General features: G+C 38.8%; 1 protein-coding gene across 1 annotated transcript in view; it reads right to left on the bottom strand.

Annotated features, from left to right (window-relative positions):
• Positions 1-17,019, bottom strand: part of PTPN22 (protein tyrosine phosphatase non-receptor type 22) — a 71,776-nt gene that overhangs the window by 35,494 nt on the left and 19,263 nt on the right. Inside the window, 9 exon segments of the mRNA XM_049765706.1 lie at positions 3,486-3,563; positions 5,462-5,528; positions 6,430-6,572; positions 7,682-7,741; positions 7,843-7,914; positions 9,271-9,309; positions 10,149-10,244; positions 10,330-10,406; positions 10,838-10,946. Coding sequence (XP_049621663.1) covers positions 3,486-3,563; positions 5,462-5,528; positions 6,430-6,572; positions 7,682-7,741; positions 7,843-7,914; positions 9,271-9,309; positions 10,149-10,244; positions 10,330-10,406; positions 10,838-10,946 — 741 coding nt within the window.

Here is a 17,019-nt window from a genome sequence, read left to right as displayed (position 1 = left end):
GATCGTTTGTCTTAAGGTTCTTTTCCAATTTCTTCTGCTGTGTTGAGTTTTTCTGCATCTCATCTTCCAGCACGCCTATTATGTTCTTAGCCACTGATACCCTGCTGGAGAGGCCATCCACTGAGGTTTTCAGTTCAGCTACCGTGTTTTTCAGATCTGTTATTTCAGTTTGGAGTTTTCTGATTTCTGTCTTTGTGTTCTGTTCAGATCGATCTATGCTTTCTTTGAGTTCTACACACATCTTCCATATTTCTATTCTAAATTCCTTATCCGTGAGGTTAATCAGATAGTTGGAATTTTTTAGGTCATCCAAGCTATCGTCTTCATTCTCTATGCATGGTGTTTGCCTGCGAGGTTTCCCCATTGTTACACTTGCAATGTGAGTTTTTCTACGTGTTGTGGTGGGGTTCATTGGTTAGAAAGAGTTCGCGGCTGCGAAGCGAAGCTTCTGTGGCATCTAGGTGACAGTTTTTTTGGGGGTGTGCTCCCTAGGCCTCTGAGGAGAGCTTCAGGTATTCATGAAAGACAGACAGGCCTCTTGTCTTCTTTTCCTTCCTCTTTCTCCTTTTCTTCTTTCTCTTCTTCTTTCTCTTCTTCCTCCTCTTCTTTTTCTTCTTCCTCTTCTTTTTTCTTTTTCTACTTCTTCCCCTTCTTCCTCTTCTTCTTCTTACTCCTCTTCCTCTTCTCACACTTCCTCAAACTCTTCTTATTATTCTCTTTCTGGTCTCTGGGACTCCAATGATTCCTATGTTGTTTCTGTTGAGTTTATCAAAGACTGCTATTTTCATCTGTTCACATTTTTTGAGTAGCTTATTCATTGTCTGATCATTTACTTTCAGGTTCTTTACCAATCTCTTCTGCTGTATGTAGTTGTTCTGCATCTCATCCTCTGGCTCACAGACCCCATACTCAGCTGCTGTTACTTCATTAGAGAGGCTTTTTATTGAGGTTTTCATTTCATCTACTGAGTTTTTCAGACCTGTTATTTCAGCTTGAAGTTTTCTGAGTTCTATCATTGTGGTCTGTTCAGCTCGATCTATTATTTCTTTGAGTTCTTTGAGCATCCTCCATATTTCTACTCTAGACTCCTTATCTGAGAGACTAACTATGTGGTTGGAACTTTTCAGGTCATCTTCATTCTCTATGCATGGTGTTGTCCTGCATTGTTTCCCCATTGCCACATTGTATAGTGGTTTTTACTATGTGCTGTGATGGGGTTCCTGCGCTGGAAGATGCTTGCAGCCCTGGAGATTATATTCGATGGCATCTTCTTGGCTATCTTGTGCAGAAAAGCAGACAGGGAGCAAGGCAGCAGTACTTTATAATGGCTCTCTTGTGCCCAAACACATGGCAGGGATCAGGACTCATCTTATTGTGTTGGGCCCTTACCGAGTTTGGGCCCTGTAGAATATGGTCATTGGCTCTTCTTGGCTATCTTGTGAAGAAAAGCCTTTTTAACGTTCTAACTCCACTTTCCTATTTCTCCTCCTTCCATCATTTCTCTAATTCTACTTTCTTGTTCACATTTAAAGAAAGAATTTATCTTTTTTTTTGGTAATATGTTTTCATTTTTTCTGGACAAAGATTGGTAGATTTTACTGTTGGTAGATAGACAGACAGAATTAGTGTGTATTAATAACTTGATTCTCACATCTAATCTACAAAGTAGCTAGACCAGTATTCCTGTCTAGATAATTTTCTCAAGTTAATTCAGAAGTAATCTTCAGGATTTGAGTTAGAACTTGAAGCTCTCTGACTCTTAGTGCCTTAAAACAAGTCTTGAATACCTGTCCTAGAAAAAAAAATAATAATAATAATGCCAAAGGAAAGGAAGATTGCTAAATGGAGTTTGGAAATATATGGTTATTAGAGAAGAATTTCACCAGGGAGAAGTAAGACATCTATAAAGAGATTAGTAGGTTTTTATTGTTTAGTTTTGTCTTTTATCTGACAGACTTGTTGAGAGTTTTCCTTGAAACTTTCAGTACTTCCATAAATAAAGTTCGACTTTTCCAAAGATAGTTTAAGCAGGAAAAGTGGGCAGTCTAAACAGCCCACATAGCATCAGCAAACTTTTAAGTTTCTTATAGAGGAAAGAAAAAAAAAACAGACAGGAAGCACTTATCTGGTTACAGAGCTATTTCCTGATTAGGACAGGATCAGAAAAAGCAGCTACAACTGGTGAAGTCTGTAGTCATCTAGTTCTAGTTACTGAGAATATCAGATGATTTTACCTGAAATGGATTTATTCTGGTATGGAATACTTTCTGTATTACAATTTAATATCAGACAAATAGGTTGGAATGTTTGTTGAAGTTTTTGAATCTAACAGTACTAAACCAACCAATGCTTTCATTTCACACAAATATTTCCTCTCACTAGTTGAATATAGAAAATACCTACAGTCAACACGTTGAAAAAGGAAAAAAAAAAAAAAAAAAACCTCTCTTTTATTCCAGTGGAAAACCTGTGTAGGCCAAGATTTTTTTTAGGTGAGTTTTATTTTTCAGATGATTTTTTTCCTTTCAATTCACAATTTTGAAATGACTATATCTAGACTGTCATAATCAACTGGTTTTAATTCTAGACCTATGAGCATCTTCATTCTGAAGTGCTTGAAATACCTTACAGACTTTCTGTTTAAGCAAAAGTGTAGCCATAACACATTTTATAGAAATATTATATAATAAACAATAATGTTTGATAAAAAAAAACCAAATGCATGAATGATTGCTAAACTCTTTCTCAAAGATGGAGAGCATTTTAAAATCTGACTTAAATTGCTAGTGTAGAATCATGGATGAAATTAATGTTGTAGATAGTGAGATATTTGGCAACATTTTACCCAGGAAGTAAAACTTGAACTAGAAAGAAGAGGAGGAAACAAAGAGCTATCTTTTTCTTTTCTTGTTTGTTTTTGTTTTGGGGTCGTACTCAGTAGTGTTGAAGGATTACTTTTGGCTCTGAATTGAAGAATAATTTTGGTGGGTTCAGGGGACCATATGGAATGCTGGGAATTGAACCTGAGTTGGCTATGTGTAAGGCAAGTTTACCTTACTCTCTGTACTATCACTCCCACTCCCAGAAAGTTTTTCTTCTTTTTATATAACTTTTATTTTTGGGGGAGGTAACACCCAACGGCGCTCAGGGGTTACTCCTGGATTTGTGTTCAGAAATCGCTCCTGGCAGGCTTGGGGGATCATATGGGATGTCAGGATTCAAACCAGCATTGGTCCTGGATTGGTTGTGTGCAAGGCAAATGCCCTACCACTGTGCCCCATAAAAGGAAATATTATATTGGTTTCATATATTCTGAACAGTATAAAATATAAAGAATGAAAGGAATATGACTCAGGAAAACAAGAAAATATTAGTATATTCAGTTAATAGGAAGCAACTAATACACTTAAATAGTAAACTGAGCCATTGGCTGAGTTGAAATTCTTACAGGGCAAGATTCAAGATCCTCTTCCCATGGTACATACCTGAGTTTGAACCAGTGTAGGCCTCTGGGTTCGCATCTCCTGGATCAAGTTAAAAACACTGAAATTCTCAGGAATTATCTATTAAAAACAACCCAGAGAGAATATATTTGTTCCTATCTTTATTAATAAATTTTTGTAGTCTAGTTACTTGTGAGTTGTTGTTTTCACAATGGCCAATATCAGGAAAAGGATGATTTTATTCCTAGTGTCAGAACAAGCACTCTACTTTGAGTCATATCCTAGTCTAAAGGATGAATCTTTATTATTTATTTATTTTTATTTTTTGGTCCACACCCAGTGGCACTCAGGGGTTACTCCTGACTCTGTGCTCAGAAATTGCTCCTGGCAGGCTCAGAGGAACATATAGGATGCTGGGAATTGAATCCAGGTCTGTCCTGGGTCTTCTGTGTGCAAGAAAAACACCCTACTGCGGTGCTATCTCTTAGGCCCCTATTTATTTATTTATTCCTTGGTTGTAGGGGCCACACCTCATCGTGCCAGAGGCTAAGCCTGACTCTGCTCAGTCTTGCTCTAAGCACTGCTCAGTGAACAATGCACTAAAAAATAATCCAACCAGGATCTCCTTCATATAAAGCATGAGCTCTGTCCTCTGAGCTCTCTTCATATCTGGATGCATTCACTGGTGAAGTGTTGGGCGTTGGAACACTGACTGAAACTCAGTCATGAGTAACTTTGTAATTGTATCATGGTGATTCAATTAAACATTTATTAAAATAAAATTTAATTTAAAACAAAATTATCTACTTAGTAACAGGCAAAAAAATCAGTGACATTTCTCATCATGTGCACCAGAATTTAGAATCTGCTATTTTTCAGGACAGAGAGATGATGCGAAAGTAAGGTTCTTGCCTTGCAGGCAGTCAACCTGAGTTTAATACCATAGAAGCCCCTCTGAGCAATGCCAGGAGTAATCTCTGAGCACAATCAGGTGTGATCCCAAAACATGCAAAGAAAACCTGTTATATTTCCTAGGAAAGATGGAAAAAAATTGTGCAGAATGATTTCACACGGTGGATGAGCGAGTGTCTGAGTTAAAGATAATAAAGGAGAAGTTTCAGTAGTGAGAAAATCTAAGAATTTATGAAAGACAGTTAGTGGTTAAAGCTCATATTCTTAACTTCCCCCTCTTTTTAAAATTGTAGTGCTGCCTTCCCAACCGAGGGCCTGCAAGTATGTAAAGTTTGTGCTCTAAAAATGACTTTTCAAAAGTGATTTCTGGATTGGAACACAGAGTTTAATTATTTATCTATTATATTACTTTGCATAAAATGTAGGGATGGAGAGAGTACAGCAGGTAAGGGGTTTGTGCAAACTTGCACACAGCTGACCTGGGTTCAATCCCCAGCACTACATATGGTCTCCTCAGTCTGAGCACTGAGACAGGAGTAAGCTGTGAGGACCTCCAACTTTGCCAAAGGAATAATTTAGGAGAGTGTTATACAAATTCTAGTATGCCTTAATGCACCAGAAAAGTTTACTAGAAGCTCCACCACATGCATTCTGTATTAATTCATCTGAAGTGGGCCCCATTTCATTTCTTTTTTGTTTGTTTGTTTGTTTTTGTTTTTTTGGGAGGCCGCATCCAGTGGCACTCAGGGGTTACTCCTGGCTCTGTGCTCAGAAATCGCTCCTGGCTCTGGGGACCATATGGGATGCCAGAGATCGAACCTGCATCTGTCCTGGGTCAGCCGCATGCAAGGCAAACGCCCTACTGCTGTGCTACCACTTCTGGGGACCTCCTTTTGCATTTCTAACAAGGGCTCAGCTACACAGATGACATTTGTCTGGGGACTACCAACTGAGAGACTAATTTAACCATATGATAAAGCAAATTTCCCAATAAACGCTCTAGAAAAGAGGAATCATTGAAATAAATATTTTAAAGATTCAAGCATTTTTTAAGTGTGAAAACCACAGAGTAAACATATGGTAAGTGCTTGCCGAGAAAAACTCACCCCATCTTTTAGCAACATCCATGTATAATCAATAGCACAAATAACACCAGTCCTTCCACAGCCAGCACTGAAATGAAAGACGAGAACAGAATGTAGATACAGATGCAGAGAATGGAACATTGTGTTGGAAAAAAATCAGTGAGGGTAGGTAGGGAAGAAGAAACCTGGAGGCAGTGAAACTTCTTAAACTTTCCTATTTATCTATTTTAGCACATTTGCCAATGGCCCATCAAACCTCAGGACAGATCTTAAGCCTCTTCTCAAAGCAAGTGTCTCCAGAACTAACTTGTCAGAAAAAATATTAACTTAATGTTCAGTTTATTGTACTTAGCTTCTACTATTCACCTTTCTCTTTCAATCACTATGTCTAAATATCATTCTCTTACTATACATGGATGGACATGGAAGCTATCATGCTGAGTGAAATAAGTCAGAAGAGAGAGATATACACAGAATAGTCTCACTCATCTATGGGATTTAAGAAAAATAAAAGACATTCTTGCAATAATGCCCAGAGACAATAGAGATGAGGGCCGGAAGGCTCACGATATGAAGCTCATCACAAAGAGTGGTGAGTGCAGTTAGAGAAATAACTAACACAACTATGGTGACAAGGTCAATGAGTGAGAGAAGTAGAATGCCTATCTCGATTACAGGCAGGGGTTTGGGGAGAAGAAGGAGTCCATTGGTGCTGGGGCAGTTGCACTGGTGAAGGAGGGTATTCTTTTTTATGACTGAAACCCAACTACAATCCTGTTTGTAATTATGAGCTTAAATAAAGATATTATATAAATAAATAATAAATGTCATTCTCTGATCAGCTGGAAAAAAGTAAAGTCAGTATCAGGAAGCTACAGACTCAAGCCACCGGATGTACCAACAAAGTTAGTCTTACTTAAATCAGAGGTCCTGGTCAAATTAACATGTTGCCCAGCAAAAACAAAAAGATTTTCACAACAGCCTCATACCTGCAATGAATGCAGAGGGGAACCCCATCATCGGCTTGGTAACAGCGCACATCCCAAATGAGCTCAAGAATAGGGTCTATTGATGAAGGCACGTCATGGTCAGGCCAGTTCTTGTAATGAAATTGGTAAATGGTTCGAGTTTCCTGTTAAAGAAGAAAAGCAGAGCTCATTCTACCTCAAGATGTCTCTGATTTTATCGCATGGCATCAATATCTTTAAGGCTACTTTCCTTCCTATAGACCTCTGATGTTTTCTGAGAATAATTAAAAAGAATTTCAGGTCACTTAACTACAAACCAGGACTTATTTGGCTTGTTCACAAAAGGAGGTCTATAAGAAGAGAATCTAGGGGCTAGAGTGTGAGCATAGTGGTAGGACATTTGCCTTGCATGTTGCTGACCTGGGAAGGACTCTGGTTCAATTCCTGGCATCGCATATAGTCCCCTGAACCTGCCAGGAACAATTTCTGAGCACAGAGTCAGGAATAACCCCTGAACATGATAGAGTGTGGCCAAAAAACAAAAACAAAAAAAAAAGGAAAAGGGAAGGAAGGAAGGAAGGAAGGAAGGAAGGAAGGAAGGAAGGAAGGAAGGAAGGAAGGAAGGAAGGAAGGAAGGAAGGGAGGGAGGGAGGGAGGGAGGGAGGGAGGGAGGGAGGAAGGAGGAAGAGAGAAAAAGGAAAGAAAGAAAGAAAGAAAGAAAGAAAGAAAGAAAGAAAGAAAGAAAGAAAGAAAGAAAGAAAGAAAGAAAGAAAGAAGAAAAAAAAAAAGAAAGAAAGAAAGAAAAGAAAGAAAGAAGAAAGAAAGAAAGAAAGAAGAAAAAGAAAGAGAAAAAGAAAGAAAGAAAGAAGAAAGAAGAAGAAAAGAAAAGAAAGAAAGAAAGAAAGAAAGAAGAAAAAGAAGAAAGAGAATCCAAACCAAGTTCCCCAAATGTGTGTTTCAAATGGGTCTCAAGCACAGTGAAATATGAAATCCCTTTGCCTTTGAGAGAATAGGCAGCTTGAGCTCCCAGATCAGTTCTCAGCTTCAATTCATTATGTGCTCTATAAATATTAATATTTTATAGGTGTGGAACACATTGGGAAGCACAGATTAGACCGTGAGTCTCATTTGAATGTGAATATAAAATTTATTTCAAACACCAAAGGTCCCGTCATTTTTCTTTGTTTTAGACAGAACCCTCATCACAGACAGGTGCACTCACCTACTGGAACTCAGCACTATTGAGTCTTGAGTGCCCCTGTTCAGTACTTACACTGTTAAACTTGGCTTTGAGAGTCCTGATTATATAATCAGATTTTCTTTTCTCAGCCTCCTAAGAAGTAGATTAAACTATTGGTTATTTCAGAAATTAGTGATAACTCTCTCCTAAGTAAGTCCTGTAACTCAGCCCTGACAGGCATGATTGGTACTTACACAGGATATGGAAAAAGGACCCAATTGTAGTTGCGTCTCTCCTGGCTCAGTCCAGTAGCGCTCACACTTTTTCTGTTGCACAAAGCAGAATAGAGTAAATGCCTTCATATAATCTCCTCTCTTCTGGGTAACAAGACCCACTATTTTATTCTGAAGCAAATTCCCTTTTGTTATTGTGGTGGTTATTTTATATTTGGGGGCTACACCTAAGTAGTTGTGTTTATGACCAAAACCCAACTACAAACATGCTGGTAATCATGGTGTTTAAATAAAGTTTTATTAAAAAATTCCAATAATTCATTCAAAATGAAAAGACGATAATTATACCTTAGTTAATCCAATGTATTCAAAATTTTAACATGTAACTAATATAGAAGAGTTGTTATATATTAGACTTTCTATTGTTGTTTTTGGATCACACCTATGGGTGTTGTGAATATTTCTGGCTTTTGACTACAAGTGACCTCTGGTTATGCTTAGGTGGCAGTAGTGTTGGGAAGTGCCTTAACTCTCTGGCCCCTAGGTACATGACATTTTAAAATATAAAACTTCAGTATGTAATCTATACCCAGTTTTATATATATTTATATATATATAAACATAAACATATATATACAGCATACCCATTTAGTATGATCAATTTTCACTGGAATGCTCTTGTTTCTATTTAGATTTTATTAAATTTATAAATTTGAAAACAACATACACAAGTTGTTCCAAATATACTTAACAGTTTGTGGTGTAACTAAACAGACTGCTGGATTTTGTATTAAATTTATTAGAATAGGATAAAATCATTGAGTTCTTTGATCACTTTGGTCATGTTTTAAAAATGGCCAGAGAATGATGCCCCATGGGAAAAGGCAGTTAGAACGATCACTCCAACAATTAGCGCTATTTCCCAGCCTCATTGGACAGGGAGTTAGAAACTCAGACCAACAATTTAAAAATGCCTTAATAAGGGACCAGAGAGATCCACAGCAGTAGGGCGTTTGCCTTGCATGCAGCCAATTCAGGAAGGATGGTGGTTTGAATCCTGGCATCCCAAATAGTCTCCCATGCCTTCCAGGAGTGATTTCTGAGCACAGAGCCAGGCGTAACTCTTGAGATCCGCTAAAAAAAACAAAACCAAAACCAAACCAAAACAAAAAGCTTTAATAAGATGTGAAAGGGAAGTTCAATTAAAAAAAAAAAAGACTTTTTTTTGGAAAAACATACTTGTTTTTTCATACATAGGAAATGGACCCAAGAGATCTTTACAGATTAAAATGCCTTCAGAATCATTTCATATCCCCAAATTCAAAATCAGAAAAATGCAAAAAAAATTTTTTCCTAAGCACACTTAAGGATACACTTACTGATTTCTTCCCCCTACATTTTATTTTCTCTTCTTTCTTTTACCTTTATGGATATGAGAAAGTAACTCACCTTCCCCATTTCGAATTCCATGCATGCCATAACAATGATCTGTGGGTATGAAATAGAAACATAATCTATATAGTAATCAAGAGCCACTGATGTAGGTAGGAGCCGCAGGGACATAATGAACAAGTGTGCGTGCATGCGTGCGTGCGTGCGTGCGTGCGTGTGTGTGTGTGTGTGTGTGTGTGTGTGTGTGTGTGTGTGTGTGTGTGTTGCTAGGAATCAAGTGCAGAACGTCCTTTGTGCAAAGCACAGGCACCAACCCTGAGCTGTATCACTGGCCTTTTGGGAGGGTGGGTGGAACGTTTTCAGTGCTCAAAGGGATCCAGGGTCACTCAGCTTTGTACCTCATTCAGTGCTGGGGATCCCCTGAGCAACACTGACAGTGCAGAAAAATCAAACCTGGGACCTCTGTCCTCCAGGCATTCACTCCAACACTTACAGCTATCTCCCTGCCCCCCATTTTTATTAACCTGCCCCCCCCCAATTCCTAGCAAATTGTAAAATGTTACTCCTAACCTTCCTGTCTACACTTCCCTTTTCTCAATTCAAATTACTACATTCTTATTAACAAATGAGCCCATTAGGAGAAGTTTCATTTCCTTCAAGCAAGGGTAATATTGCAATTTTGACTCAAAGGTACATGAATACTGATGCTCTGGCCAGAAATCCAAAAAAATAAAAAAATAAAAACCCACCAATTGAATGCATAGGAAATTTCAGTTGCATCATTTGATTATCTACTTATTCATCCCTAAAACTATGTTGCTCCCACTCACTCACACACACACACACACACACACACACACACACACACACACACACACACACACACACCAAGAAAAATCTAGAGAATACAGCAATAACCATAGCACTGCACTTACCAGGACACTGTATTCCCAGATCATCCTCCAAAAGTCTAGGACAGTTGTAGACAAAGGACCCTGGGTAGCAATATATGCCCTGGATCCATAAACTCCCTACAAGGAAAGAGAAATGATTTGGGGTGTTCTGACTTCTGTTCTCTTTTGAGAGACCTCGAACAGTAAGAATAATGGAGTCTACCTTAATGAAGTTGGCATTGATGTAGCTAGAATCTTCATCAGAGGTTATCAGAGACAGCTCTACCAAGCTATGATCATCTAGAATACAAAAGAAAGACATGGATGAAGAAGAGAAATAAACAGGGCTTAAAAAATTATCTGGGGCCCGGGCGGTGGCGCTAAAGGTAAGGTGCCTGCCTTGCCTGCGCTAGCCTTGGACGGACCGCGGTTCGATCCCCCGGTGTCCCATATGGTCCCCCAAGCCAGGAGCAACTTCTGAGCACATAGCCAGGAGTAACCCCTGAGCGTTACTGGGTGTGGCCCAAAAACCAAAAAAAAAAAAAATTATCTGTAATTCAGGAACTACCACTATAAATAATGGGTGCTTATAATAAGTGCTTACTATGTGAATGAATTTTATCTTTAAATGATCAATAACACAATAATAGTAATACCTTTAATAATAATAATAATTAATAATTATTGATTTTGGAAGAAGGTATAAGTTTGCAGGGAAAAGTGAAACTTACAGGGCAAGATATCCTTATATCGGTTTTTCTTGATATTCTGGGGCTTCTCAGCCACTGTGGTGGGAAAGGTTTTGTCTGTCTTGTATTTGGTGGACTGTCTCTTCAACTTCTGTAATAACATTTAAAGAACAATGAAATCTTCCCAGAGAAAGGAGGTTAGGCATTAACGCAAGAGAGCTTTTCTTGGGCCTGGAGAGATAGCACAGCGGCGTTTGCCTTGCAAGCAGCCGATCCAGGACCAAAGTGGTTGGTTTGAATCCCGGTGTCCCATAGGGTCCCCAGTGCCTGCCAGGAGCTATTTCTGAGCAGACAGCCAGGAGTAACCCCTGAACACCGCCGGGTGTGGCCCAAAAAACCAAAAAAAAAAAAAAAAAAAAAAAAAAAAAAACCTCCCCCCCAAAAAAAGAGAGCTTTTCTTCTCACTGCCGAAATACCTCTTGCCAGCTCTTTCAGTGTCCTGTGGGTCTTCTTTCTTGTAGAAAACAACCCTACAGAGTTCAGTGTTTTTGGAGAAGTGAGAAGATCATACTATGTGTTACTGCACTACAAATAGTTGAACTTAGAAGAGTTGAAAACTTGTGCATAGTTGAAAAACCCAGTATCTTCTGAAAGCAAGCCACTATAAATGACCTCTAACTAAAGGATCAAATATTGCACGTTTCATTTGCTCTCTCTTCAGCTATTCAGGGATTATTTGAAGGAGACATGGAGCTCAAGCTGAAAATATTCCTTTTGCCATGAGGCAAAATTTCCAATACTGCAAAAACAGTCACATTTTCCTGACTACTCAAACTTCAAGCCCATCCCCCAAACAATCATGAAATAATATCATGAACATAAGTTGGGCTACCTAATATGATAAGGGGGCTGAATAAGATTCCTCAAAATAGCAAAATAAAGGGGGTGTTATTTTATGACTGAAACCCAACAACAAACATGTTTGTAATCATGGTGTTTAAAGATATTATTCAAAAGAAAGTAAAAAATAACTACTTAAAATGATTCCCTTTTGCTAGTGGTGTGTGTATATATATGTATATATGTACATATATATATACCATATATACTGTATTATACCATACAATACCAACAATTTTTTGTTTGTTTGTTTGTTTGTTTTTGGATCACACCCAGCAGCACTCTCGCTCTACACTCAGAAATCGTTCCTGGCAGGCTCGGGGGACCACATGGGGACGCCAGGATTCGAACCACCGTCCTTCTCATGCAAAGCAAACACCTTGCCTCCATGCTATCTCTTTGGCCCCAGTACCAATATTTTTGATCAGAGAAAAGATATCCTTTTCTTCAGTTCCTTCTTAAGAATCAACAATGTTCCAGGGCTGCAGAGGTAGTACTGCAGGTAGGACACTTGCCTTGCATACATTCAACCTGAGTTTTGATTCAACTATATTGGTTGAGTCCACCAGGAGTAATCCCTGAGCACAGAACCAGGACTTAAGCACTGCCATGTATGGAAACAGAAAAAACCAACAACAACATTCTAGATTTTGTTTCACTCCCTTATCTATCCAAGAAACCATATAGAATTACTCAATCTATACCAAAAATAAGAAAAAAAACAATTTTTGAGAGTTAGTATTTGTTAAGTTGAATTCCACAATATTACATGACTTATTTGCCCACTGATGGCCACTTGAAGAACACTAATGACTTCCTTTGGGTCAGATACATCAGTTTCTCCTGAGTGTTCCTATTCCTCAACTTCCTTTTTGGCATTTCCTTATTAGTCTGTGCTCCTGTGGTTTTCCTCTTTCTTCCCTGAGTTCTCTTTTCCACTTCCCACTCTGAAAGAAGGGCTTCCCACTGCCTGTTTCTATCCTCTATATTTGTGAGTTAGCCAAAGTTAACTCCACAGTGCTCTGCCCTTCTCTCACATATACATTTATTTGCTCAGAAATATCACATTCTTTGTTATGAGACCACACTTGGCAGGCTTAAGGACTATAAATTCTTCTCCAAGACATATTTGTGGTTTGATAAAACATTCTTTAACTAATTCAAACTCAATTCTAATTTCAACCAACTCCTAGGAGAAAACTCAAAATACTCTATTGAGATTCAATGACGAAGTTCCAGTCTTGAATTTCTAATCATGTCCGAGACATGTACAGTTGGGTATTTTGTTTAGAGTCTGAGACTCAATACATTTAAAATCCAAGTTATTGTTCCACTGTCCAGGCCAACGGCACTATCTTGATTTCAGACAACCATACTCTAGAAACTGAGAGTCACTTTGTTTCCTCCTTTCCACAACCCCATTTATAATTTAATCAGTGAATTCAGCTCATTCTCCCCATGCATTAATCCACTCTTTACCTTCCTTCTAGTGCCTCTATGCTCCCTTAGTCTAGGCCCTTTCCTTTCAGCTGGACTGTCATAGTTGCTTTTTTTAAATTTTACTTCAAAATTCTTGTATTTTATTATCTGTCTCTTTTTAAAGAATCTAAGTTAATATTCTTTTATTTAATGAATTTATGTCTTTCCTTCCTTTATTCTCTTCCTTTTTCTCTTTATTTTCTTTCTCTCTTTTTCTTTCCTTTTCTCTTTCCTTCTTTTGCTTTTTCTCTTTCCTTATTTTGCTTTCTTTCCTCTTTCTTCCTCTTTTTTCCTCTCTTCTTTTTTCTTCTTTCTTCCTTCCTTTCTTCCTTTCTTCCTTTCTTCCTTCCTTTCTTTCTTTCTTCTTTCTTTCATTCTCTTTCTTTCTTTCATTATTTCATTCTCTTTCTTTCTTTCCTTCCTTCCTTCCTTTTTTCTTTCTTTCTTTCTTTCTTTCTTTCTTTCTTTTTCTTTCTTTCTTTCTTTCTTTCTTTCTTTCTCTTTCTTTCTTTCTTTCTTTCTTTCTTCTTTCTCCTTTCTTTCATTCTCTTTCATTCATTCTTTCATTCTCTTTCTTTCCTTCCTTCCTTTTTTCTTCTTTCTTTCTTTCTTTTCTTTCTTTCTCTCTCTTTCTTTCTTCTTTCTTTCCTTCTCTCTTTCTTTCATTCTTTCATTTTCTTCCTTCCTTCCTTCCTTCTTCCTTCCTTCCTTCCTTCCTTCCTTCCTTCCTTCCTTCCTTCCTTCCTTCCTTCCTTCCTTCCTTCCTTCCCTCTTCCTTCCTTCCTTCTTTCTTCTTTCTTTCTTTCTTTCTTTCTTTCTTTCTTTCTTTCTTTCTTTCTTTCTTTCTTTCTTTCTTTCTTTCTTTCTTTCTTTCTTTCTTTCCTTATTGAATCACCATGAAATATGCAGTTTAAAAGCTTGAGTTTCAGTCATACAATGTTTCAACACTCATACCTTTCACCACCAGTATATATATATATATATATATACTAACCACCATCAATGTCCCCATTTTTGCTCCCATGCTTCTCTCTCCAAATAACCTGCCTCTATAGCAAATGTTTTTTCTCTTTCCACTCCCCTTTTCCTTTTAGACATTGCTGTTTACAATATTGTTATTGAAGGGGCATCATGCATATCACTTAAGCTCTTTCTTTTTTTTTTTTTTTTTTTTTTTTTTGGTTTTTGGGCCACACCCAGTGACGCTCAGGGGTTACTCCTGGCTATGCGCTCAGAAGTCACTCCTGGCTTGGGGGACCATATGGGACGCCGGGGGATCGAACCGCGGTCCGTCTCCTAGGCTAGCGCAGGTAAGGCAGGCACCTTACCTTTAGCGCCACCGCCCGGCCCCACTTAAGCTCTTTCAACATCCAGTTCTTGTCCAGAGAGATCATTTTCAACTATCATTTTCATAGTAGGTCCTATTTGACCTAACTGCACTCTCTCACCCACTTTTTGGCAAGCTTCTTACCAGTCTTTCTGGCCTTTACTTCCATTGTCTTTGGTATTATTCTCATACTTTTTTTATATCCTGCATATGAATGTGATTATTCTGTTTTTATTTATTTTTTTGTTTTTGTTTTTGTCTTTTGCTTTTTGGTCACACCTGGCAGTGCTCAGGTGTTACTCCTGGCTCTATGTTCAGAAATTACTCCTGGCAGGCTCAGGGGATATATGGGACACTGGAATTCGAACCACTGACCTTCTGCATGAGAGGCAGAAGTAAGGCAAACACCTTACCTCCATGCTATCTCTCCGGCCCCTGAATGTGATCATTCTGAGTCTATCTCTCTCCTTCTGACTCATTTTATCTAGCATGATATATTCTCTCTCCATGTCTATTCATACATAAGCAAATTTCATGACTTCATTTATCCCAATAGCTGCATAGTATTCCATTGTGTAGATGTACCACCATTGTTTTTGTTTTTTTATTTTGGTTTTTGGGTCAACCCGGCAGCACTCAGGGGTTACTTCTGGCTTTATGCTCAGAAATTGCTCCTGGCAGGCTTGGGGGACCATATGGGATGCCAGGATTCGAACCAATGACCTTCTGCATGAAAGACAAATGCCTTACCTCCATGCTATCTCTCCGGCCCCCACCATTGCTTCTTACATCATTCACATTTTTCTATCTTTCTCCCACTCAGATCCAGTAACACAATGACATCAAATTAATCTTATTGGAAGATGACTTGCCTTCTCTTGTTTATACTCAACACATTACTCAGGGGTACTCCTAACGCTATGCTCAGAAATCACTCCTGGCAGGCTCGGGAGACCATATGGGATGCCGGAATTCGAACCACTGTCGAACCACTGTTCTTCTACATTCAAGGACTCCCTACCTCCATGCTATCTCTCTGGCCCCTACTCAACACATCTTAAGTGTGTCCCTGACACTAAGAAAAACTGCAAACTCAATCATCACATGCTTAAGATCATCCTTAGTCAAATCCCTAAGCATTTGAAGCTTTGAAAATGATGAGGTTTCAAAAGACAACTTCTAGGTTCTTTCACGTTTGAAGAAATTTACATCATTAAAAACTATGTGTAAGCACAATGATGTGTGAAATTATATGTAAGAATGTTTTTTTAAAACTATGGTTTTTGGGGCCAGAGAGATAGCATGCAGGTAAGGCATTTATTTGCCTTGCATGCAGAAGGTCGGTGGTTCGAATCTGGCATCCCATATGTTCCCCAAGCCTGCCAGGAGCGATTTCTGAGCAAAGAGCCAGCAGTAACCTCTGAGTGCTGCCAGGTGTGGCCCAAAACAAAACAAAACAAATGAACAAAAAACTATGGTTTTCCTTTACTCTCATAAAAGCATAGTTGGAAGGGTTGGAGAGATAGTTCAGCAGGTAGGAAACTTGCCTTGCAAGCAGCAGACACAGGTTTGATCCCTGGCATCTCATATGATCCCCTGAGCCCCAGCAAAGTAATTCCTCAGTGCAAAGCTATGAGTTACCCTGAGCACTCTGGGTGTGTCCCCAAAATCATTGTTTGTGTCCCCAAAAACAACAATAACAATTTTGGGGGTTTTTTGTTTTGTTTTGTTTTGTTTTGTTTTGGGGCCACACCCCGCAGTGCTCAGGGGTTACTCCTGGCTGTCTGCTCAGAAATAGCTCCTGACAGGCACGGGGGACCATATGGGACACCAGGATTCGAACCAACCACCTTTGGTCCTGGATCAGCTGCTCGTAAGGCAAACACCGCTGTGCTATCTCTCCAGGCCCAACAATAACAATTTTTAAGGGCCAGAGAGAAAGTACAGCGGGTAGAGCACTTGCCTTGCATGCTGCCGACCCAGATTTTATCCCCAGCATCCCATATGGTCTCCCAAGCCTGTCAGGAGGGAGTCCTGAGTGCAGAGCCAGGTGTAAACTAACCCTTGAGCACTGCTAAGAGTGGCCCAAAACCAAAAAAAGAGTTTTAAAGTCAAAATAAATAAATAAAAGCATACTTGGAGGCTGGAGTGTGATTTAACAATAAGGTATATACTTTACATGCATGAGACCTGGGTTCAGTCCCTAGAGGGACAGGGAGATAATTCAAGTACAAAACATGTATGAGGCTCTGAATTTAATCTCACACCCTAGTCCTAACCCCAATATATATATATATATATACATAATTTTATATATTTACATATATATATAACTTTGTATATGTATATGCATAGTGTATAATAGTGCTTGGCTGGCATTACCTGGGTGGGAAAAAACTCAAAGTACCAGAGCATGCAGGAGGCCTGGATTTAATCCCCCAATTCACATGGTTCCCCCCAACCTCCAATAGAAGTGATTCCAAAACCCAAAAACTTTAAATAAACAAATAAGGTTTGG

This window comes from Suncus etruscus, chromosome 19 (assembly GCF_024139225.1).
Source record: "Suncus etruscus isolate mSunEtr1 chromosome 19, mSunEtr1.pri.cur, whole genome shotgun sequence".
Classification (NCBI taxonomy): domain Eukaryota; kingdom Metazoa; phylum Chordata; class Mammalia; order Eulipotyphla; family Soricidae; genus Suncus; species Suncus etruscus.
Note: the sequence above shows the minus strand (reverse complement) of the source record. Positions and strands in the feature narration are given on the sequence as shown.